Below are 24,747 nucleotides of genomic sequence, written 5' to 3'. Positions count from 1 at the left end.
TGTTTTGAATTTAATTAAGAGATCCTTTTGTAACTATCCCTGGGCAGACGTGATATTTTTTATGATCTGAATTCTCATGGTTAACTTAAAGAACTCCCATGACAAGGTTTCACCTGTTTAAATATTTACTGCAACAAATAATTAAAATCAACATTGACTAAACATTACTTGGTAATCCCAATCTGGCACAGTTAATGCCATTCCTTGATAATTTTACTACATTAAGGCTTTCATTTGGAAAATAATTTTCTGTGAAGTAATAGATTTCACTGCTAAGAAATAGATACTTTTATTACCCAAGGCCAGCAACTAACATTCTCAAGTTAGTTACAGGAATGATAGATGTAGTGCGGATTTTTTTCAATCATAGATTGTCCGTTTGAGAAATTTTACATCTTCACAGGAACTATGCTTAGTAAGGTTGCTAACTTGTTTCAAATTGTGGCCAGTTTTGTGATCAGATCCATGTCAACTGGTAATTAATGTAAAACTAGCTGAAGATAAAACCTTTCAGCTGACTGAAGGTACACCCTCTTCCCTCAGCCCATCAATCTTGGGTGAGGTGCAAAGTTTAAAAAAAGCCAGTATACTAATGAGCAGCTGAAAATCTCATTCTGGCTTTAGTTTTATTCACTCACTCGGCCAACCAAATTGAAAGTGAAATTCATTCATTCTCCAGAGTAAGCCAGAGTGAAAATCTCAATTGTGTGGGTTTCAGATTAAAGTTAATCAATTTGTATCCCATACCTCTACTGTGCTGCCACCAAGATATACTCATACTACAGAAAATAAAGTCTGGGTTATATTTGGAGGTCGCTGGTATTAGCTATTCTCAGTACCTTAAATGAATAATAGACTTAGAACAGTATTAGTAAAGCAATATTTATGATGTTTCAAGATTGAACATGTACATTGTACAGATACAGAAAACTGTCCCATGCAAACACAATGGCTGTAAATTTTGGCCCTTTTATTAGAGAAAGCCGAAGTATTAACTTTCCCACTCGATACCGAGTGTTCAAGTTGAAGTTCTATTTTTTTTTTAAAAAAGCACTACACGATTTTATTTTCTGTCTTTCTTCTCTTCCTTCTTAGACTCGCATTTTTCTTTGTCATCTTTCTTCTCCTTCTTTCCCTCCTCTTTTTCTTGCCCTTCCTTCTTTTCTGCATCTCTGTTGGCAATTTTATTGTTGATTAAGTTGTGTAGAGCTACTACTGATCGAATTAGTGATGCAAGATACACCACCAACATCTGATCATTCGTCTTCAGGTAAAAGGCTTTCACAAACTCCTGCAGATTAACGTCAGGCAGCAAGTTGAAGACATCCTGCAGCTGGTAGATAATTTGATGGTTGATGGGCAATTTCCCTGTGGCCACTTTCTCCAAGTAATTCCTAATCTCTAAAATTTTTGAGTTCAGTCCTTTGAGACCATGCACTTGGTTTGTGATTCGCTGCGACAGTGTGCCCACTGTAGTGTCCTTAATATCTCTGCAAGGGGGACACAAGTATAGATACTGAACACTATGACTTGCTAAGACCAGACTCAAGAATAAAGTCAGACAATTTAAAAAGTCACTTGTTTAAAGAATTCAAAGGCACATTTAGCACAGGGAGGGTATGCATATCAATATTATATGACATGCTGTATTATAGCTACAAATGTCAGCCAAATTATAATTTCAGTTCAAACTGCAGATTCATTTATTGTCAAATTACAAAAGGATTTAATTAAACACACACACCCCACCACCAAAATTAAGTATACGAACACAGTATCAAAGAGATGATGGGAGAAATTTACTGAACTTTGCCTGAGACAAAGAATTGCTTCGACATTGCCAGCTTACCGTAGCAAGTGCTCCACTCCAACTTCTTCTGCTTCCTCTGCTCCTATTTCACTAGTCACATGTTCAAATGTTTTGGAAGTCGGAGTTCCATCCTGTAGAGATACCATAGTTAATGCGGAGCTTAAACAACCCAAAGCTGTGCAGCATAGGTGGATGGGCCATGCTAAATTGCCGCTTAATTGGAAAAAAATAATTGGGTACTCTAAATTCATGCAAAAAAAAGAAAAATCACACGTATTAACTGTTGAATTCTCAAATATTGCCCTGGCCAAAAATCAAGCCCCAAGAACTAGCAATTATTGATTTATTTTCCCTTCTTGGACACCGATCTGGAGGCAGGACTGAAAAATGTTCCAATGGCTGAATACTGCTCAGATAACCTCGGATCATCATAGGATGTTGTTCAATGCTATTTCCATTTCCCAGTGTGTGACAAAATACTGAATAACTTCACAGCAGCCTCCTTATCAATAAGAGATGTGGGAGAAAGCCACAGAGTTAATAACCAAAGGGCCATGGCCGACTTGGGCTTTTGGGTCTATAAATCGGACAAATTTCCAAATTCAGTTGTTAATGGAATGATTTTAAAATTAAACTTTGATCATTTTGAAACCTATTGGAAAACTATAAACCACAAATTTCAATGGGTTTCAGCGGCTGAAAAAAACACCATCAAAGATTAATTACACTTTTAGGCATTGACATACATGTTACAGAAATCATAATGCGACACTTACGTCATGAACTTCCTCCACTGAAATGTAAGCCTCTGTCGGCAGCCCCAGGTCTTTTGGCTTAACATCAATGATGACCAAAACCTTAAAAAAATATATATAGTTTTATCTGAGTCTTAAGAAGTTATTTATATTCCATTTAAGTAAAAGATGAAGATATTCTTGGGTAATTATTGACTGTTATGTACAAGTGCTGCAGCTGAAGAGGACAATGGGGAAGTATGTTCTTTTCCGTTGCTGTCTTATCCTGGCAATTCCACAAAGACGAAATGAGAACAAATAAACCATATTGTGTTTGCAATATTTCGTAAATGCAAATTAAGAGATTCTTTACCAATGTGCGTTACAGCCAAGGTTGGCAGGTTGTTAATCCATTTCACTTCAAACTGCCTTAAAACAAAAGCTTCGGCCACATCTCTTCTAACATTCAAATAGATGTGCAATATAACTTTGCAAAAAAAATAAACTGGGAGATGCTGCACAAGATTCTTTTTTAAATAAATTTTGAACCAGAAATGTCAGTAGATTTTTATTACACACATGTAATGAAAGTATAATTGGAAAAAGCAACTGCAAATTGGCCCAAAACCTAGTGAACTCTTCAATGAAGAGAGTGAAAGTTTTAGATTATGCCCAGATGGGTCACAAACTAATGAAAACATGGAAGCCTCTATTCAGAACAAAAACATTTAAACCATTAAAATGCATTTACAATTTAGTGTGCCATCCAAAATAAATGCTGACATATATAATGTACAAACCGAAACAGTATAATTTACCGTGAACTAATGAAAACTTATTCAAAGGAGGAAAAGTCTAAAACCTTACAGAATTCGGACAGTATCGTTTCATCAGTTCATTAATAGCAATGTCATTTTTGTGTAACTTGGGTCCAGTGTGGTACCATCCAACGATCCTTTCCCTGGCTAAGACAGATGCAAAATCATGCATTAAAATGCAATTCACTAATTGTTAGACAATCATTAGACCTGACACATTGATTAAGCAGCACCATGTGAATTGCAATTCAACCTTTTCCTTCTAAAAAAAAATGCCCAAGTGAGATTTGTGCCAGTCAAGTAATGAAATTTATGTACCTCATTACAAGCTTCTGCATTGAACATGGCAGTCCGCAAACAGGATTTGAAAAAAAAAAGTTTTTATATATTTTCCTCAACTAAATGCAGGTTTGAAACAGGAGATTCATATCATGCTCATTTAATTTCTCATTTTAAATTTATTTTTTCTAATTTGACATCAAACTATGCAGAAAATCAACCCGATATCTGTTACTCAAACTGATCACAAAATGAAACATACAACAGCTAGCGTCTTTTATTTGTTGAAAAAAATTATCCAATGATCCATTTCTTTCGGCCTCAACCACTCACTTCACCGAAGTACAAACATACGAAACAGGAGCAGGAGTAAGCCATTTGGCCCCTTGAGCTTGCTACGCCATTCAATGAGATATGTATGTGTTGAGTTCCACATTCCCATCGACCCCCAATAACCTTTGATTCAGTTGCCCAACAAGAATTTATTGAGCTGTGCTTTAAAAAGATTCACTGACCCTCTTCCATCACGTTAATAGTGATCAGGATCTCAACATAGTTTTAAGAAGCAACCCACAATAAAGTCACCCAGTTAAAATAAAACAGCATCCAGCAGGTACAATGATAGCTTAATGTCAACCAGAGGCACTGTAGAACAGTGATCTCCGAATAGTTGATCGTTATAGACCGGGCAATCCTGGGGTTTTGAACAATTGTCATTTCCTGTCGAACCACACCAAATTGTGAGAGATTCGGGATTCTCTTATGACCAGTGAATCAGCTCATTGCCTGCCAAACCGCGCTCGTCTAAGGATTTCTTGTAATGACAAGCGAATCAGCTCATTGCCTGCAGAACAATGCCAAAAATATGAGAGACTGCAACGAGATTCTCGCAGTCACCGAAACGTGGGATAAGCTGGTTGAAGACAAAATGCTGAGAGAGAAGCCAAGGACCTCCAAGAAAGCAAAAACCTACCATTTCCACTAGGAAAGGGAAAACAAATTTATTTTTACGAATGTCAAAGGCAAGACTATTTGGGTAAAAGAGGTAATTTGGAACATCACAAGACAATACATGAAAAATTTCAATAAAATTTCAGTTAATACAGCACGATTCGGATGAGGAAAGTCAGGGCGTTGAAGGGAATTTTGAAAGCTCAGCAGTTACTCTTTTCAAAACCTGTGGCTATAGGCAAGATTAGCAAAGAGGCGTCTTTTCGCATTAGCCATCTGCTGGCAAAACATGAGAAACCATTCACTGATGGCGAAGTTATCAAGGAAGCTATGACAGTTGCTGCCGACACTTTGTTCAAAGTCTCGAAAAAGAAAGGTGAAATTATGACAGCCATCAAGAGTATGCCACTAGGTGCTTTAACAGTAGCCAGAAGGGTGGAATTCTCACTGTTGTTTAATGAATCAATTGACATGATGGATACAGCCCAGCTGATTGAATGCCGTGCGAATGAAAACAGAGACCTGGCAACAAAAAAGGACTTTCTCACTTTTTTGCCACTCAAAATGAGGCAAGGATGTCTACAACGACTTTAAAAGGTACGTGACTGAGAAAAACATTCAGATCAAGGAACTGGTTTCAATCACAACCGATGGTGCACTGTCAGTGCAGGCTTTGTTGCACTTTGCAGAAATGATCCTGAATTCCTCTCCTTTGTCAATTACCACTGTGTTATCCATCAACAAGTGCTAGCAAGCAAGATCATTGACTTTTCCCATGTAATGACAGTTGTTGTCAAGATCGGCAACTCAAATTGTGCTAGATTTCCTCATCCGAATCGTGCTGTTTAAACTGAACTTTTTCATGTATTGTCTTGTGATGTTGTTCCAAATTACCTCTTTTACCCAAATAGTCTTGCCTTAGAGCTGAAAGCTAGGTCAAAGGACAAAGACTTCTGGGGACTTGTAGACAGAGAGAATTACCCTCTTCTGACATCCTGCACATTCAAGGTGAAGGCCTACTTTGGTACCACATACTTCTGTGAGATGGCTTTTCCCCAGATGAAAATCATCAAGTCCAAGTATCGCACTCGTCTCACAGATGCCCATCTGATGGACTGTATGAGACTGGCCGTCCCAAACCACAACCCAGACTTCACTGCAATCACAGATAGTGTGCAAGCACCGGTGTCACACCGGGAATAGGTTGAGTGTTACTGGGAGTTCTAGTAAAGTCAAATTTTTAAGAGTTGATCTTGTGCTGCATTTAGATTCCAAACGTAATCCTGAGTTAAAAAGGTGGAGACCAATGTTGTAGAAGGAATCTTACCATTCACTTTCTTAAACATCCCATACATATTTTCCAAATAATCATGATCCAGGAACCAAACTGAATCATCTTTCTCATCTTCATCGAATGGAACTGACAAGGAAAAGAACATTCAAAAGGTAAAATGTCAGACATCTCTAATATAACTATTTTGATCGTATTGTTCAGGGATTTCCCTTCTATTTTAACAAGGGATAACCTTCTGAAGAGATAACCAGGCTTTACTTAGCAACCCAAAAATTAATTCAAATTACAAAAGCCAATTATTTAAAATGTGCACCAAGACTGATTTTGTTCAAAATGCAATAGCTGGCCATGAAGGATTTTTGCTTCGCCAATGTAATAGTTACACTAACACTGTTGAAAAGGTACAGTAAGAAGTCTTACAACACCAGGTTAAAGTCCAACAGGTTTATTTGGAATCACAAGCTTTCGGAGCGTAGCTCCTTCATCAGGTGAGACTCACGCTCCGAAAGCTGATAAATTTTGGCTCATAAAGCCAAATAAACCTGTTGGACTTTAACCCGGTGTTGGAAGATTTCTTACTGCGCCCACCCCAGTCCAACGCCGGCATCTCCACATCTTTGGAAAGGTAGCCACACCTCTGTAAAATTTTATACTGTACATAATAATCCCTAACCAAAGGTCTAAGGTTTCCCACTCAAAAAATGGAAGAGATTACTGCTTTGCACATAACAATGCGAACAGCCTAGGGCAGCACGGTGGCACAGTGGTTAGCATTGCTGCCTACGGCGCTGAGGACCTGGGTTCGAATCCCGGCCCTGGGTCACTGTCCGTGTGGAGTTTGCACATTCTCCCCGTGTCTGCGTGGGTTTCACCCCCACAACCCAAAGATGTGCAGGGTAGGTGGATTGGCCACGTTAAATTGCCCCATAATTGGGTACTCTAAATTTATTTGAAAATATAAAAATAAAAAATAAAAAAGACAATGCGAACAGCCTGAAGAACAAACACATTTTGTATGATTTGTTTTTCAAAATTGAGATTAGTACTGGATTCATTACACCCAGATTGACTATTTCACAGCGATATTTATTACATCAAAATATCATGATGGGGTCTGAACTTCCCATTTGGCCAGTCCTCAGTGGTAGGTCTTGACTGAGGACTATGACAGACTATTCTATATTATAAATAATTCACACTCAATAACTAATCATAATCATTGCTGATCAGTAATTACCAGATTCACTACTAATTTTGGCTCTTACCTGCAAAACTGTTTGAAACATCAAGTACCTTCTTGTGCCAGGAACCCAGCAACACTCCAACTACTCGTTTTTGATTTCCAACTTTTCCTATTCTGAACATTAAAATGAAAAGTTACCACAATGAATAATTTAATTATCTTAAGAAAAGCAAATAATTAAAAACACCCTGTGATCCTCCAAAGGAAGTTATTTCAAAAAATATTTTCCTTCCATAAATGTCAACATCTTATTTTCTTTCTTTTTTTAAAAATAATTTTTATTCAAAATGTTCACATATTATAAATAACAGAAAGGAAAAATAGAAACCCCCCCACCCCTTTACACAAATGATAAAACAATAACAAAATTGCAGAAATAAACAAATAAACGTTAACCAGTAAACAATAGTAAATCCCCAACCAAACACGAACATAAACTCCCCCTCCCCGGGTTGCTGCTGCTGCTGACCATCTCCTAACGCTCCGCCAGGAAGTCTAGGAACGGCTGCCATCGCCTGAAGAACCCTTGCACAGATCCCCTTAAGGCAAATTTCACCCTCTCCAATTTAATAAACCCTGCCATGTCGTTAATCCAGGATTCCGGGCTTGGGGGCCTTGCATCCTTTCACTGAAGCAGAATCCTTTGCCGGGCTACCAGGGACGCAAAGGCCAGAATACCGGCCTCTTTCGCCTCCTGCACTCCCGGCTCATCTGATACCCCAAATATTGCGAGCCCCCAGCTTGGCTTAACCCTGGAATTCACCACCCTTGACACCGTCCTCGCTACGCCCCCCCCCAGAACTCCTCTAACGCTGGGCATGCCCAGAACATGTGGGTGTGGTTTGCTGGACTCCCCGAACACCTCCCACATCTGTCCTCACTCCCAAAAACCCGGCTCAGCCTTGCCCCGGTCATGTGCGCCCTGTGCAGCACCTTAAATTGTAACAGGCTGAGCCTCGCGCAAGAGGAGAAAGAATTTACCCTTCCCAGGGCATCCGCCCACATAACCTCGTCGATCTCCTCCCCCAGCTCCTCCTCCCACTTACCTTTTAACTCCTCCGCCGAATACTCCTCCTCCTCCTGATAAGTTGCCGAGATCCTACCCTCTCCAACCCACACCCCCGAAAGCACCCTGTCCTGGACCCTGCGCACCGGCAGCAGCGGAAACACCACCACCTGACGCCTAACGAACTACCTTAACTGCATGTATCTGAAGGCATTTCCGGGGGGGGGGGGGGGGGATTTCTCCTCCAGCTCCCCAAGCCTCGCAAACGTCCCGTAAATGAACAGGTCTCCCATCCTGCTAACACCTGCCCTGTACCAGCTCCGGAACCCCCCATTCATTTTCCCCGAGACAAACCGATGGTTCTCCCGTATCGATGATCACACCGAAACCCCCACCTCCCCCCTGTGGCGTCTCCATTGCCCCCAGATTTTGAGGGTCGCCGCCACCACCGGGCTCGTGGTATACCTCGTCGGAGGGAGCGGCAGCGGTGCCGTCACCAACCCCCCAAGCTCATGCCCACACAGGACGCCATCTCCAACCTCTTCCATGCCGCCCCCTCCCTCTCCATTACCCACTTGCGTACCATCATCACGTTGGCAGCCCAACAGTACCCGCAGAGGTTAGGCGCACCCCCCCCCCCCCCCCCCCCCCCGTCCCTGCTCCGCTCCAGTAACACCCGTCTCACCCTCGGGGTCTTCTTCACCCACACGAACCCCATAATACTCCTGTTAACCCATTTAAAGGCGGCCTTAGGGATCAGGATGGGGAGGCACTGAAACAAAAACAAAAACCTCGGGAGCACCGCCATTTTAACCGACTGCACCCTACCCGCCAGGGAGAGCAGCAGCATATCCCACCTTTTGAACTCCTCCTCCATTTGCTCCACCAGCCTTGTTAAGTTGAGCTTATGCAGGGCCCCCCAGCTTCTAGCCACCTGAACCCCCAGGTATCTAAAACTCCTTTCTGCCCTTTGTAGCGGAAGTTCACCAATCCCCCTATCCTGGTCTCCCGGGTGCACCACGAACAGCTTGCTCTTCCCCATATTAAGCTTATACCCAGAGAAAATCCCCAAACCCCCTAAGGATCTTCATCACCTCCGGCATTCCCCCCACCGGGTCCGCCACATACAATAGCAGATCGTCCGCATACAACGATACCCGGTGCCCCCCCCCCCCGCACCCCGCACCAACCCCTTCCAGTTCCTAGACTCCCTCAAAGCCATGGCCAGGGGCTCAATCGACAGCGCAAAGAGCAGGGGGGATAGAGGACACCCCGCCTCGTTTCTCGGTATAGCCGGAACTATTCCGACCTCCTCCTGTTCGTGGCCACACTCGTACAGCAGCCAGCTCCCCAAACCTCCTCAACACCTCCCACAGGTACCCCCACTCTACCCTATCAAAGGCCTTCTCTGCGTCTATAGCTGCCACTATCTCCACCTCACCCTCCACCGCCGGCATCATAATTACATTCAGGAGCATACGTACGATGGTATTCAACTGCCTCCCTTTCACAAAACCCGTCTGATCCTCGTGTATGACCCCCGGAACACAGTCCTCGATCCTCATGGTAAATATCTTTGCTAGTAGTTTTGCATCTACATTAAGGAGTGAAATCGGCCTATATGACCCACAGTAAGGGGTCCTTGTGTCCCCCCCCCCCCCCGCCTCATTGAAAGTCCTTACCAGCAGCGGGCCCAACAGGCCCACGTACTTCCTATAGAATTCCACTGGGAACCCAACTGGCCCCGGTGCCTTCCCCGCCTGCATACTCCCTCGTCCTTTGACCAGTTCCTCCAACCCAACCGGTGCCCCCAGCCCCGCCACCTGCCCCTCCTCTACCCTCGGGAACCTCAGCTGGTCCAGAAAGCGACCCATCCCCCCCCCACCTCCGATGGGGGCTCAGACCAATACAGTCCCTCGTAGAAGTCCCTGAAGACCCCATTAATACCCACTGCACTTCGCACCATGCTCCCCCCTCCCTCTCCCGATCTCCCTTGCTGCATCCCGCTTCCGAAGCTGGTGTGCCAGCATCCGGCTAGCCTTCTCTCCGTACTTGTACACCGCCCCTTGCGCCTTCCTCCACTGCACCTCCGCCTTCCCGGTGGTCAACAGGTCAAACTCAGCCTGGAGGCTGCGCTGCTCCTTAAGTAATCCCTCCTCAGGGGCCTCCGAGTACTTCCTATCCACCCTTACCATCTCCCCCACTCCTCTCCCTCTCTCCCCTCTCCTTTCCTTCCCCTCTTTGTGGGCCCTGATGGAGATCAGCTCTTCCCTGATCACCGCCTTCAGCGCCTCCCAGACCACCCCTACCTGCACCTCCCCTTTATCATTGGCCTCCAGGTATCTCTCTATACACCCCCGGACCTGCCTGCTCACCTCCTTGTCCGCCAACAACCCCACCTCCAAGCGCCACAGCAGGCGCTGGTCTCTCCTTCCCCCAGCTCAAGGTACACCCAACGCGGGGCATGGTCAGAGATGGCTATCGCCGAATACTCCGTGTCCTCCACCATCGGAATCAGCGCCCTGCTCATTACAAAAAAGTCAATCCGAGAGTAGGCCTTATGAACATGGGAGAAGAATGAGAATTCCGTGGCCCCCGGCCTCGCAAACCTCCGCGGAACCACTCCTCCCATCTGGTCCACAAACACCCTCAGCACCTTGGCCGCCGCCGGCCTCCTGCCCGTCCTAGACCTAGAGCGATCCAATGCCGGATCCAGCACCGTGTTGAAGTCCCCCCCCACATTATCAAGCCCCCTGTCTCCAAGTCCAGGATCCGGCCCAATATGCGCCGCATAAACCCGACATCGTCCCAATTCGGGGCGTATACATTTACCAAGACCACCCGCATCCCCTGCAGCTTAGCATTCACCATCACATACCTACCTCCGTTGTCTGCCACGATGCTCAACGCCTCAAACGACACCCGCTTCCCCACCAAAATCTCCACCCCTCGATTTTTTTTACATCCAGCCCCGAATGGAACACCTGCCCTACCCACCCCTTTCTCAGCCTTACCTGATCTGCCACCCGCAGATGCTTTTTCTGGAGCATGACCCCATCTGCCTTCAGCCCTTTCAGGTGCGCGAACACACGGGCCCGTTTGACTGGCCCGTTCAGGCATCTTGCGTTCCAGGTTATAAGCCGGATCAGGGGGCTGCCCCCCCTGCCCCGCCGACTCACCATAACCCTTTCTAGGCCAGCCACGTGCCCGTGCCAACTGCACTTCCCGTTCCCCCCAGCGGCAGACCCCCGCCCCGACCTCTTTTACAGACTCCAGCTCCCCCATGGACATTCCAGCAGCAACCCGGTTCCCCCCCCCCCAAAAGCTGGATCTCCCCCTAGCTTCATTGCTCCCCCCATTGCACGCCCGTGAGTCAGCCGACTCCTGCTGACCCCGGCCACTCACGCCGCTCCATCGACACACCCAGTGTGGGAATCTCCCCTCTCCCCACCACTCTCAGCGCGGGAAAAAGTCCGCGCTTTCCACCCACCCGCCCCCGCCCCCTCTGGCATAGCTCCCTTTCCAGGTTCAGTCCCAATTCCCACGGCTCGGGCCTCCCCACCACGGGGCCCCATCCCCATTTCCAGCCACCGGCGCCCACAGGCTTTTACCTGTCCCCCCCCCTACAAACAGAGAAGTAACATTGCCCAAACTAACCACAAAATCCCCCCAAAACACAACACAACAGTCCCAACCATCCCCCCTCAGCATCCCCTCGTCCCCCGCCCTCAATCTAAGTCCAGCTTTACGGCCTGAATAAAGGTCCACGCCTCCTCCGGCGTCTCAAAATAATGGTGACGGTCCCTGTAGGTGACCCACAGTCGCGCCGGCTGCAACATGCCAAACTTCAACCCTCTCCGGTGCAGCACCGCCTTAGCCCGATTGTACCCGTTCCGCTTCTTAGCCACCTCCGCGCTCCAGTCCTGATAAATCCGGACCTCAAGCGTTCTCCCACCTGCTGCTCCACTCTTTCTTAGCCCACCTTAGCACACATTCTCTGTCCACGAACCAGTGGAACCACACCAGCACCGCCCACGGCGGCTCGCTGGGCTTGGGCCTCCTTGCCAGCACTCGATGGGCCCCCTCCAGCTCCAGGGGCCCCTGCGCCCTTCAGCGTGTTCAACATGGTGACCACGTAGGCACCCACATCCGATCCTTCCAGCCCCTCCGGGATACCCAGAATCCGCAGATTCTTTCTTCTCGACCGGTTCTCCATGTCCTCGAACTTCGCCTGCCATTTCTTATGGAGCGCCTCGACCGCCAGGCCCAAGATCTCGTCTTCATTCATCGAGACCTTTTGCCGGACCTCCCTTGAGCCGTCTGGGTCTCAAGCAGCCAGTCAATTGACGCCTTCATCGGCTCCAGCAGCTGTGCCTTCAGCTCCGTGAAGCAGCGCTGGAGAAACCCCTGCTGCTCCTGTGACCACTGCGCCCACGCTGCCTGGTCTCTACCCACCGCCATCTTGGTCTTCCTCCCTCGCACCTTTCTCTGCTCCAATTCCACTTTTTTCACCGCTCCACTCCTGGTCCAATCCATTTAGTGCCAGGGGAATATTGCTGTCCCCTTCTCACACTGGGGCTCGTCGAAAAAGTACCGTTGGGGGCCCTAAAAAGAGCCCAAAAGTCAGTTTCTAGCAGGAGCTGCTGCACGTGCGACTTAGCTCCGCATAGCCACAACCAGAAGTGCTCTTATTTTCATTCTGTCACGACCTTCCTGTCGCTTGCCAATTCAACTCACCGTCCTGCCCTTATGTCCATCCTTGGCCTGCTGCAACGTTCCCGTGAAGCCCAGTGCAAACTGGAGGAACAGCACCTCAACTTCCGATTAGCACGTTACAGCCGTACAATCTTAACATTGAGTTCAACAACTTCAGACTGTGAATACTCTCCTCCACCTCACTCTATTTTTATTCCTATCAATTTATATTAATTTCTTCCATTGTTCTGTTTCTAACTCACCATTGTCTTTCCTCACACCACTTGGGCCATCTGTTCCCTGTTCCTAGTTGCCCTTTGACACACTGCTCCACACATTCTCCCTCCCCCCACCCCCCCCCCCCCCCCCCCCCCCCCCCCCCCCCCCCCCCCCCCGCAACAGCGCAAATCCGATCCTATTTCCAGTTCTCTCCAGCTTTGACACAGAGTCATCCAGACTCGAAACATTAGCTCCCTTCTCTCTCCACAGATGCTGTCAGCCCTGCTGAGATTGTCCAGCATTTTCTGTAATTGTTTCAGGTTCTACCATCTGCAATAAATTGCTTTTATCTTTTTTCTTTAATCTAGTGAAAATACGGGGCAGTGGCATACATTTTAGCACAAGTGTGTGGCAGAGATGATATTAATAATTTTAAAGTCGGAATTAGTTCTCTTAAAAAGAATCATCACTTGATAAGTCTACTCATTAAAGGAATATTTTCATTCAGTTCTGTAATACATTATCGATAATATCTAGCCACCGTACCTTAATAAGCATTTGTGTCTTCTAATATTTTGAACACTACTGAACTTGCTGCTATTTACGTAATGAGGAAGTGCAAGATATTATTCTGCAAGCAAAACATTCCACTTTCTGTATTTCAAGCATCACCCTTCCCCAATCCTGCCATATGCACTTTGATCAGAGAAACTCATCTGCCTTTCATTGTGTAAGTTACATACATTCTAAGTCTGTTACCCCAACAGATTACAGCAACTCTCAGCTTGGTTATAGAAGCCCTATAGCGCAGGAGGCCATTCAGCCCATCGAGTCTGCACCCACCCTCTGAAAGAGCACTCTTCCGAGGCCCACTCCCCTGTCCTGTCCCTGTAACACAGTAAGTCTACCTGACCATTGGAATCTAAAGGGCAATTTAGCACGGCCGATCCATCTAACCTGCACATCTTTATACTGTGCGAGGAAAGCGGAGCACCAGAGGAAACCCAGGCAGACACGGGGAGAATGTGCAAACTCTGCACAGGCACTCGTACAAGGCCAGAATTGATCCCAGGTCCCTGGCGTTGTGAAGCAGCAGTGCTAACCACTATGCCACCGCGCTGTATTCATCCCTTCAAGCTGGAAAGGTATGAATTTCAGTTCCATTCTGGGACTTTTATTTCAACATATATATGAAGGATATATATTTAAAAAATCACGTGTTATTCCAAGACCCTGGTGCTCTCTTGGCTCCCATTAATCAGCACCACCTAAAACAGCCTATTCAGTAAATGTCATGCCACACAACTGCCAGGCAATAACCATAGAATCCCGACAGTGCAGAAGGAGGCCATTTGGTCCATCGAGTTTACACTGACCCTCTGAAACACCACCCTACCTACCCTCCACCCTATCCCTGTAATCCCATAACCCCACGTAACTTTGGACACTAAGGAGCAATTTACCCAATCCACATAAGGTACACATCTTTGGACTGTGGGAGGAAACCGGAGCACCCGGAGGAAACCCACACAGACACGAGGCGAATGTGGAAACTCAACACAGTCACCCAAGGTGGAATTGAACCCGGGTCCTTGGTGCCATGATGCTGCAGTGCTAACCACTGTACCACCGTGTCGCCCCATCTCCAATAAGAGAGAATCAAACCATAGCCCCTTGATATTCAATGACATTACCATCACTGAATCGCCCCACTATCAACATTCTGGGGGTTACCATTGACCGAATACTGAACTGGACCAGCCATATAAATACTGTGGCTACAGCAATAGGTCAGAGGTTAGGAATCCTGCAGCAAGTAACTCATCTCGACTTCCCAAAGCCTGGCCACCACCTACAAGGCACAAGTCAGGAGTGTGATGGAAAACCCACCACTTGCCTGGAAGAGTGCAGCTCCAACAACACTGAAGAAGCGTGACTCCATTCAGGACAAAGCACCTCATTTGATTGGCATCCCTTCCACAAACATTCACTCCTTCCACCACCGATGCACAGTAGCAGCAGTGCATACCATCTACGAGATGCACTGCAGGAACTCACCAAGGATCCTTAGACAACCTTCCAAACCCATGACCACTACCATCCAGAAGGACAAGGGCAGCAGATACATGGGAACCCCACCACCTGGACATTCCCCTCCAAGTCCCTCACCATCCTGACTTGGAAATATATCGCAGTTCCTTCACTATCTCCGGGTCAAAATCCTGGCACTCCCTCCCTAACAACACTGTGGGTGTACCTGCACCACATGGACTGCAGCGATTCAGGGTAGCTCATCATCACCTTCTCAAGGACATTAGAGATGGGCAACACATGCTGGCCTAACCAGCGATGCCCACATCCTGTAACAATAATTTTTTTTAAAAAATCATCTAATTCACTGGTGGTGTGACCTCGGTGTGCATAGACTGATATTTTACCCAATTTAACATGGCCAATCCACCTAACCTACACATCTTTGGATCCTTTAGTTGAAATTATGTGTAAAAATAAACATTTATTTAAAAAGAATTAAAATTGACAATACATTCTTCACTTAAGACGTGTTATGGCTAATATGATTAATCTTTAAGAATGCAAGGGAAATGTGCCGATACAAAATCTGGTTGGGAACAATAATAATTGAAGTAGTGTATACACGCACACTATTTGACAATACAGTACAATGAATTAGCATATAGTGCAACTTTTTTGTGTCGCCAATAAATAAAACTGAATGTCAAGAAAATTGGTATTTGTCTCAGATGTAACAAACATTTAGCCTAATGCACAATGCTCAGTTGGCTGGACAGCTGAATTGTGATGCAGAGCGATGTCAACAGCACGGATTAAATTCCCGCACTTGCGGAGGATATTCATGAAGGCCTGCCTTCTCAACCTTGCCTGAGGGGTGGTGATCCTCAGGTTAAATCACCACCAGTCAGCTCTCTCTCTCTCTCACACACAAAGGAGGAGAGCAGCGGATGGTCATCTGGAACTTTGGTGACTTTCATTTTCGTCCCTTAAATGCATACGTTATTCACCTCAAAGACTCCACGTGAAAGTTCACAGGTGCGTGGGTCTTTTTCACAAGTTCACAGGGTCATGAGCCTTTTTAGCATTTAAAGCTAATTCCACAATTATCACCAGTCCCAAGAACACCAGTGGCTCAGATAAATACTTAGTTACTGATTCTCAACAAAATGACAAGTATCTGCAAAATAAGATAAGTTAGATAGATAGAAACGATTTCCTCTGGTGTGGGGGAGTCTATAGCAAGGCAGCATAATCCTGAAAATTAGAGCTATGCCATTCGGCAGCAATGGAAGGAAACTCCCCATCACACAAAAAGGTCACGGAAATCTGGAACTCGCTCCCAAAAAGCCGTGGAGGCTTTGTCAATTGAAAATGTCAAAACTGGGATTGGTAGGTTTTTTTAAACATGAGGTAAGGGTCAGAGGACCAAGGTGGATAGATGGAGTTAAGTTACAGATGTAATCGAATGCCAGACCAGGCTGGAGGGGCTGAACAGCTCACTCCTTTTCCTGTTTCACAGCACCTGATGATGATGATGATGATTTCCAATCTTTAAAAAAAAAACACATACACAGCCTTGGTTTCCAGCTCCTGCTAAAAAAAATCATTAGTCAAACATTCATTCTGACGTTTAATACAATATTTTGTGAAATCAGGACAGCGAATACCGCTTTCTTCCTGGGACCTAGTTAACTTTAACCGATATTGGCAGCCAAATGCATACATTTGATAGTTTTGTTTGATTGATTTAAAACCGTGAGATGGTAAATGTGGATAGAAACTGCGAGGGGGGTGACAGTTGGGATCAGCTTTAGAGAAGGTGCTGCTGTGACTCAGCAGCAGTGGTGGCGGCTGTAACTCCAGCCGCTCACTGTCTGCCTGCCAGTGTGTGTGGAGGGGAGGCCACAGGCCCTGCGCCCACTCACCCCAGCCCAGCCCCGGGCACACGCACCAGATCTCAACCTCTTCACCTGTTAAAATGATCCACGACGCTCAGCAACACCAGCGGGTGAACCACCACTTTCTCCACCACAGGGTCGGGCATTATCTCCGAGTCGCCGCGGCCGCCAGAGAGAAGGAAGGGGGATTGGGGGCGGGGGGTAGGGAAAACACACACACACACACACACCGGAAATGGTCCGTGCCCCCGTGACCTCACTTCCCATCCACGTCCCGGCAACCGCGGCGGCGCCGGAGGTGACGTCGGCCGCGAGCGGCAGGGCGGACATGTTGGTGAGGGCAGCGAGGCCGAATGGCTGAACAAGGGTCGTGAGCCGAGGCTGCGAGACAGTGGCAACGCCGGGGGACAGGCCTCTCGCTGCCTGGCGTCCTGTGTGTGTGTGTTTGGAGTGAGGGGCCGCGCTGGTGTGAAACGGCGCAGCAGGTGCTGCTTTTTGTCAGGGAGCATTAACTTCACAGGCAGGTAATATGTTACTGTGAGAAAGGGGGATGGCTAAAATGGTCATACTGGCTTTTTAAACACTCACTCAGCCCGGTCACTTTCCCTCCAAGAAGCAGGTTCGCAAGCAGCAAGTGCAGTCTGATCCTCAAATGCACTGTGTCTAATGAACCGGGGAGCCTTGGGCTGTCACCTCCCACATCTTTGCGCCCATTTTTCCTGGAACTCAAGATATAAATCCTTCCAATCAGCTTTCAGCCGCTGTCACCGTGCCGAAACCGTTCTTATAAATTCACGAATGACATCCTGTGCGACTGTGTCAGAGGTGCACTTTCCCTCCTGGCCATTCTGCAGCTTTTGGCATGGTGTGTTCACACCATCTTCCTCCAACACATATTCACTGTTGTCTAGCTTATTGGGACTGCTTTCACCTGGTTCCACTCATCTGTCTAATCGTTGCTGGAGTGTCACCAGCAATAGCTTCTCTTCCCACCTCCACACTTTCACCTCTGTTGCCTCAAGGATCTGTGCTTGGTCCCCTTATATTTATTTACATGCTGTTCCTCAGTGACACCATCCAAACGTTCTGCATAATTTTCCACATGTACACTGATGACAGACATCCCACTCACCTAACAACATCTCTAGGTTTCTCCGCTGTGTGTCCAAATTATCTTGTCCAATGTCCAAAACTGGAGGAGCAGAAACTTACTTCAGCTGAATACTGGGACGATTGAAGTTGTTGTCTATTCCAGTGCCACTGATTCCATTTCTGCGCAATTGTGTGGAACTGAGACTGATCTGTTCATAATGTTGCTGTCATATTTGACTGCCCCGCGCCGCGAAATGAGCTATGTATCCGCACCATCACTAGGACTGCTTTTTGTAAATGTTTAAAAAAAAAATCCAATTGAGGGGCAATTTAATGTGGTCAATCCACCCACCTAGCACATCTTTTGGGTTGTAGAGGTGAGACCCACGCACATACTGGGAGAATGTCCAAACTCCACACAGACAGTGACCCGGGGCTGGGATTGAACCTGGGCCCTCGGTGCGCGAAGCAGCAGTGCTAACCACTGTGTCACCTTAGGACTGCTTTTTAACATTATCTGACTGCTTCATCACTATCCCTCAACTCATTGTCTGCAGAGATCTGCAATATAAACAAAACTGAGCCAGAAGTCTTATTTGACATGGAACTTTTAGCATTAGTGAATAGACAAAATTTCTTTCCTCCCCATGGCTTCCCGATGAAAGACTATTTGGATTTTGTGTTTGCATAAAGTTTGAGGACAATTTGATAAAAGAGTTATGTTGGTCTTGTACATGAATTAAATCAGTTACTGTCAATGGTATAGTGATCTACATATCTCCTTTTAGATACATTCTGCAAAATCAGGTTGAAAATAACTAGGTGACAAATCAGTATGATTACTATTTTTAATATTATGGTGCAGGAATCCAATAATTATCAGTTCCTTTAAAATAAAAGCTTGAGCTACTTCAGTGTCTAACTTTGCATAATCAATGTTCTGCTTACCCTGTTTTTAGGAGCATTTACTTAAACCTTTCGGACCAGACTGGTGTGGACATTACCTGCTACAGCTGTTGAGCATGAATGATGATGACTCCATTCACCGGCTGGAGGGCAGTGACCCTGACAATCAGACAGGGGGATTAATAATAAAAAAGAAGAGTGCCGCAGATGACCAACATATCTTTCGAGCACCAGCACCAAAGACCTCACTGCTGGGACTTGATAAATTGGCTGCCCAGAAAAGAAAAGAGCGGGAAGAGAAAGAAGAAGAAAAGAAGAAATCAAAGGTGTCATCATATAAAGACTGGGAGGAAGGAAAGGAAGATTGTGGTTCTGATGAGGAAAGTGGTGACAAAGTAGGCAGAGGTGGGAAAAAAGAAAGGTATGACACTGCAGTTACAACTTGTATTAATTGGATTTTGTTCCCTGTTATTTTCTGCACTATTATTTACCCAAATTTATTTCCAAACATCCATCCTTTCACAAGGAGGAGGAGATTGATGATGATGAATAGTTCTCTTCTTGGTTATTAGTCAGTTCCTTTCAGATATCGTAGCATGATGCAAATAGTACCTAGGATGACAAAGATGAGTCCCACACAGAAAATTATGATTTAGCTTGAAGACACCTCAACATGTATTATACTAGTTCTTTGGAGATTGACACGGGTCAGAAAGGGTGTTGAAATGGTAATGTGATCTGCTGCACCCATGCCATGTCAGTAACATTCTGGCACCATCTACCCTTTTGTTCTTTCAGTGCAAATTTGACCACTCTGGTTGAACCAGTTTGCAATATGGGTAACATTAAATCTCTGAAGAATTATACTTTAGGTTGGTCTTGCATGATATTTCATCACATTCTACAAAAGTTTAGAGTACTCCTTCAGTTTCTCTTTCCTGTTGAAGCCAAATTGAATTGATAAAATTCCGTCAAAGGCACTTGTAAGTTAGTTTAAAAACAGTGACCGTTTTGATTAAGATTATTTCTTGTTGGCACATCCAATAATAACAAAAATTACATAACTTCCTCAGAGTGGCTGATTGCCACTCTTGACGGACCTTGTTTCGCCCAGTCTTTCTCACTCAGGCTGGGTTAGACAGGAGAAGCGAAGCGTGCCCTGGCTGCTTCGGCGTGGAGTAACTGGGGCGCAGAGAGGTAAGAAACCCTCCTATTTACAGAGCTAGCATCTCTAAAAGAGGGATTTAGATTTATTATCATGTGTACTGAGGTACAGTGAAAAGTATTGTCCTGCGTACAGTCCAGGTAGATTGTTTCATGCATAAAAACAGAGGACATAAAGCATACGAAGTATAGTGCTGCAACAGTGGAGAAGATGCGTAGGGAGATCAGTTCAGTCTGCAAGAGGGTCATTCAGGAGTCTGGTAACAGCGGGGGAAAAGCTGTTTTTGAATCCACGTGTGTTCTCAGAGTTCTCTATCTTCTGCCCGTTGGAAGAGAGAATAATCCGGGTGGGAAGGGTCTGTGATTATGCTGCCTGCTTTCCCAAGGCAGCGGGAGGTGTAGACAGAGTAATTGGGTGGGAGGAGGGTTCGAGTGATGGACTGGGCTGTGTTCACAAACCTCTGTAGTTTCTTACGGTCTTGGGCCGAGCAGTTGCCATGCCAGCTGTGACACAGCCAGATAGGATGCTTTCTATGGTGTATCTGTAAATATTTAAAGGGACACTTAAAAGGTAAGTGGTTCAAATAGGGGTGGGGAGGGTGGCGCAATTTGAACCACTTACCTTTTATATTTAAAATAAATATGCTAACTCTTTCTACTTGACTCCTGCTTGCTGACCCACCTACTCTGGCTTTCTGCATTCCCCACTCCCAGACCCTGCTAACTGACCCTCTAGGTCGTCACGCATCCTGTCCCTCCCTCTCTTGCTCGCAAACCCTTCAGGTCTTCACCGATCCTGCTTGCTGAACCTTCCACTCACCACACATCTTCTTTCTGAACTTCCTGTCCCCGCCTCTCCCACCTCTTTCTGAACTTCCTGTTCCCCGCCTCTCCCATTTGCTGCCCTGGAGATGAGCGGCGAGAAGCAGGAAGATCTCCTTTGTTGTGCAGATAAGCCACAAGCAGCAGAGACAGTGAAAGGAAGGGTCAGGAGAGAGCAGGAGAGGTTGTGAGCCAGAGGATCAGCAGAAAGTGAGAGAGGCCAGAGGGTCAGCAGAGACTGGAAGGGCTAGGGAGTAGGAGAAGTATTGAGCAGAAGATTGGCAAACGGGAGGTTCAGGGAGTGGGAGAAACCACCGCAAAATGGTGCTGCTTGGGTCATGTGACCGTACATCAGTCCTGGTTTGAAATAACTTTAAAATGAAACTCCCAACATCGAATGTAAATGTGGGATCCAATAAGTGACTGTTAAAGTGTAAGAGTTAAACAGGGATTTACTGCAACTGGCCAGGATATATGTTTGGTCAGGACACTTGGTGTCTCTATAATGTGGCTCCTCCAGTAGTGCTGCACTCTCCTATTGCTGCACTGATGTGTCAGCTAGCATTAAGTCCTGGAGTGGATTGAGGAGCAATGTTTGGTGTGGGGTTAGAAAAGAAAAAATTAGCACCTACACGCATATTTGATTTAACTGCTGGTCCTTCTGCAGGTATAAAGCTTGGATAATTTTAATTTTGCACTATATTATCTATTTCTGATCACATAAATGCAACATATGAGTTTTGTCTGAGAAAATTCTTATTTTTTTTGCTTATTACATTGTGAAATAGTAAGAAGTCTTACAACGCCAGGTTAAAGTCCAACAGGTTTGTTTCAAATCACTAGCTTTTGGAGCGCAGCTCCTTCCTCTATTTGTCGCACCGCGTCTCGATCCTGGATCATGCGCTGTTCTTTTTGACATGTTACCTCACATTGAGCTTGAAACTGGCTCATATGTGGAAAGTTGGCTTGGTCCCTCTGCTCTCGTATCTCTAACTTGCTTTTCAGCTTCTCGATCTGCTCCCTAGCATCACCTAATTTTTTTAATTTTAAACTTTCCGCCTAGCAAATGCAGAGCTTCACCATACAACTAGCAATTGCAATCACTTTACTCAATTTAGAAGCCCACCTGCCCAACTCGTTATGGTCACAACAATTTTTTTCTTTCGGATCCCAGATCCGATATCAGGTTGTTACCCAATTTTATCCGTTTGGGTCATTTCTTGTTTAAGTATCTCCTAAGGTTTCTTCCCATTCGGCACAGCTTGCCATTTCTAACTCTTTCTCTCTCCCTGGGGTTCATCGCGGGTGTGTGGGAATCAACCAGGTAGGGGTCAGACTTTCACTAAATTCCCTCCCACAGAGTTTTACCCAATTCCCTTGGACTATCCTAGTTCTGACTACGGAGGTTGTTCGCCTCATGTTACAGACATCTGGCTTGACCCAATTTACTTGTCGCATGCCTGTATTTGCGTCCACCCACTTGAATCATGGCCATCACGTCGGGTGACTGTCCTCTTAATTCAAGCTCGGGCAAGATGTTGGGGAATGCAACTAGGTCACTTCTTTATCAAAGCCCACCCAGGGCCACCACTGTTATCTGTAAATTATCAGACACTTTGGCCAGTTTATTATTCAAACATTTTACCCAGGTGCCCTTATTTGCAAGATGAACAAAGGACAGATGCAGGTTCACAATTCAACCTAAATTTATTTTCAAACACAATGAAACAGTTATTCGCCTAAATTATCCCAACGAGAATATGCCCAAGATTCTAATATTTCCCGTGCTGATGCACTTGATCGAGCTGCAGGTCCGATCCTGTGAGCCTCAGTTGTCTCTGGGCCCTTGTCTGTCGAGGTGGGTCCCCCCCCCCAATTCCTCAGGTACATTGCCGTACATAACCATATCTCATGTAAGATATTGGTGGGAAATCTAGGTGCCAGAGAGTCTGACTTCATCAGGGCAACCAAGAACAATCTATCCATTTGAATGGGGCTGATTATCTTCTGATCTCCTGTTTTCAGGATGGACCCAGACTTGCCCCAGCTGTTGTCTCTGCCAATATATTCAAACTTGGCTGTTTGAGTTCCCATCATGCCTGTCTGTCGTTCTGACTGTGGTTTTAATTTAAAGTGCCCAATTGTATATTGGGCCGAAGATTCAGTCTGTTGGTGATTTTACCACAAGGAGCATTCTCTGCAGTTTCCCGCAAACACCCCACCTGGCAGGACCCAATAACTGTCCGTTGCTGGGCAGAATATCGTCTTTGGCCAATCCATTGATCACCAGCCAACCAAATCGCTTCAATCTTTTGGGTGCCAAAAAGTCTGAGTTCTTCTGTTCAAAAGCTAAAACGTCATAACAGAATGTACTATTTTGAAATTTTTGAGTTCCTCACTTCCTTTGCTCGACTCTAAACTATATGTCGATTAAAGATCCATGGACCAAAAAGATAATGGCAAAGTAAAAGAAATAGGAAATAAGGGAATCAACAGGAAGGGCCCTTATAACTATACCTTGCAGTGTTAACAAGAACTCTGCAGACACTTTTTCAAGAAAGGGGAACATTAACGGATTGACTGTTCCTGTACATGTTCTACTTCAATCCTTTTAGGAAAAGAAAGAACTTGGATTTATGTAGAACCTTTCACAGCATACGAATGCCCTTCACATTGAATTAGTTACTTTGAGTACATTCACCGTAGCTTACCAATGTAAGCAAACTTTTAACTGTTGAAGTTCAGAGGTGAAGTAGATACATCCTTTATTTGAGTGCCGTTATCTATTTCCTTATGGGAAAGTAAGATTTCTATGGAGCTAATCATTTACCATCCAAGCTAAGTTGCAATTTTGGGATAGTGTATTGGATTGTGGGTCAGAGACATACTACAATTTATGCTGAAATTGGTTGACTAGCCGACTTTTAAAAAATATATATTTTTAGTCTCCATTTTCGCATTTTCTTCAGAATTTACACCCCACCAACTAACAGTAAACGGTAACAAATACAATGCCAATCCCCTTATTAACAACAGCGATCCCATCCTCCCACCACCCCAAACAACGGCCCACCTGACAATATAAGCATCAAATAAAACAAACCATCCCAAGCTGGAAAAAAGAAAAAGGAATCAGGAATCACCTATGGTCACCATTGACATATATAGTCCAACACCCCCCTAATATTCAACGCCATCCAATCTCCGAAAGAGTACCGTGAATGACAACAATGAATTCTAGACACCAACTCCCCTCCCAGACTCCTCCCCTCTATTTCCTCTTGTAAGCTCCTCCCCCCAACCTCGGTTCCTTCCCCCAACCTAACTTAAACCGGCCAGCATGGAGGTCCCGCCCGGGTCTCCTTCCCCCTTGCCCGGTCCCAGGAAAACCAAGAAATCCCCTTTAGCACACAAATCCCGCATACACACCCAAGCCCCAAAGAATCATTATTGCAAATGGAAGTCCCATCTCTTCCCTTGTCCAATTATATACAGCGTCGACTCATTTAGTACATACACCAACATGCAGTGAAAAAATAAAGTTACATCGGTACACGACCATTTATCAATTCTGCCTTCGCAAACTCTTCTGCCATCCCAAAATAAAAGTCCTTTGATTTGTAGGTCACCCTCAACGTAGCTGGATATACTATGCCGAACTGCACCCCGCCTCCTTGCCAGCTCCACCGTAAAGTGCTGGTATATGCGTATACCAGTTCCAGCCCACTGCACCACCCACTTCTGCTTTGCCCAGCACAAGACTTTCCCCTTCACGCTATAGC

General features: G+C 45.7%; 2 protein-coding genes across 3 annotated transcripts in view; one reads left to right on the top strand and one right to left on the bottom strand.

Annotated features, from left to right (window-relative positions):
• Positions 1-866: 866 nt before the first annotated feature.
• Positions 867-17,236, bottom strand: psmd7 (proteasome 26S subunit, non-ATPase 7). The gene is made up of 7 exons (XM_038806385.1): positions 17,054-17,236; positions 7,152-7,243; positions 5,920-6,012; positions 3,412-3,509; positions 2,587-2,667; positions 1,850-1,941; positions 867-1,490 (listed from the first exon to the last, which is right to left on the bottom strand). The coding sequence occupies exons 1-7, from the start codon at positions 17,125-17,127 to the stop codon at positions 1,064-1,066; spliced, it is 957 nt and encodes a 318-aa protein (XP_038662313.1). The 5' UTR covers positions 17,128-17,236; the 3' UTR covers positions 867-1,063.
• Positions 17,237-17,273: 37 nt separating this feature from the next.
• Positions 17,274-24,747, top strand: part of dhx38 (DEAH (Asp-Glu-Ala-His) box polypeptide 38) — a 182,998-nt gene continuing 175,524 nt past the window's right edge. The window contains exons 1-2 of one of the 2 annotated variants that reach the window (XM_038806383.1): positions 17,274-17,505; positions 19,033-19,400. In XM_038806383.1, coding sequence (XP_038662311.1) covers positions 19,096-19,400 — 305 coding nt within the window. In that variant the 5' untranslated portion in view covers positions 17,274-17,505; positions 19,033-19,095. The remainder of the gene's footprint in view (positions 17,506-19,032; positions 19,401-24,747) is intronic. The other variant, XM_038806384.1, reaches the window with a different exon arrangement.

The sequence above is a fragment of the Scyliorhinus canicula genome, chromosome 9, assembly GCF_902713615.1.
Source record: "Scyliorhinus canicula chromosome 9, sScyCan1.1, whole genome shotgun sequence".
Lineage (NCBI taxonomy): Eukaryota > Metazoa > Chordata > Chondrichthyes > Carcharhiniformes > Scyliorhinidae > Scyliorhinus > Scyliorhinus canicula.
Note: the sequence above shows the minus strand (reverse complement) of the source record. Positions and strands in the feature narration are given on the sequence as shown.

What these genes read in the sequence shown, in the direction of transcription:
- psmd7 (XM_038806385.1), bottom strand. Translation starts at nt 17,127, where the DNA reads ATGCCCGACCCTGTGGTGGAGAAAGTGGTGGTTCACCCGCTGGTGTTG. An exon ending in TGTTTCAAACAGTTTTGCAG is followed by an intron (nt 6,013 to 7,151) that starts GTAAGAGCCAAA and finishes TTTCCTTGTCAG; the next exon opens with TTCCATTCGATGAAGATGAG. An exon ending in AACGATACTGTCCGAATTCT is followed by an intron (nt 2,668 to 3,411) that starts GTAAGGTTTTAG and finishes TATTTTTTTAAG; the next exon opens with GTTTTGGTCATCATTGATGT.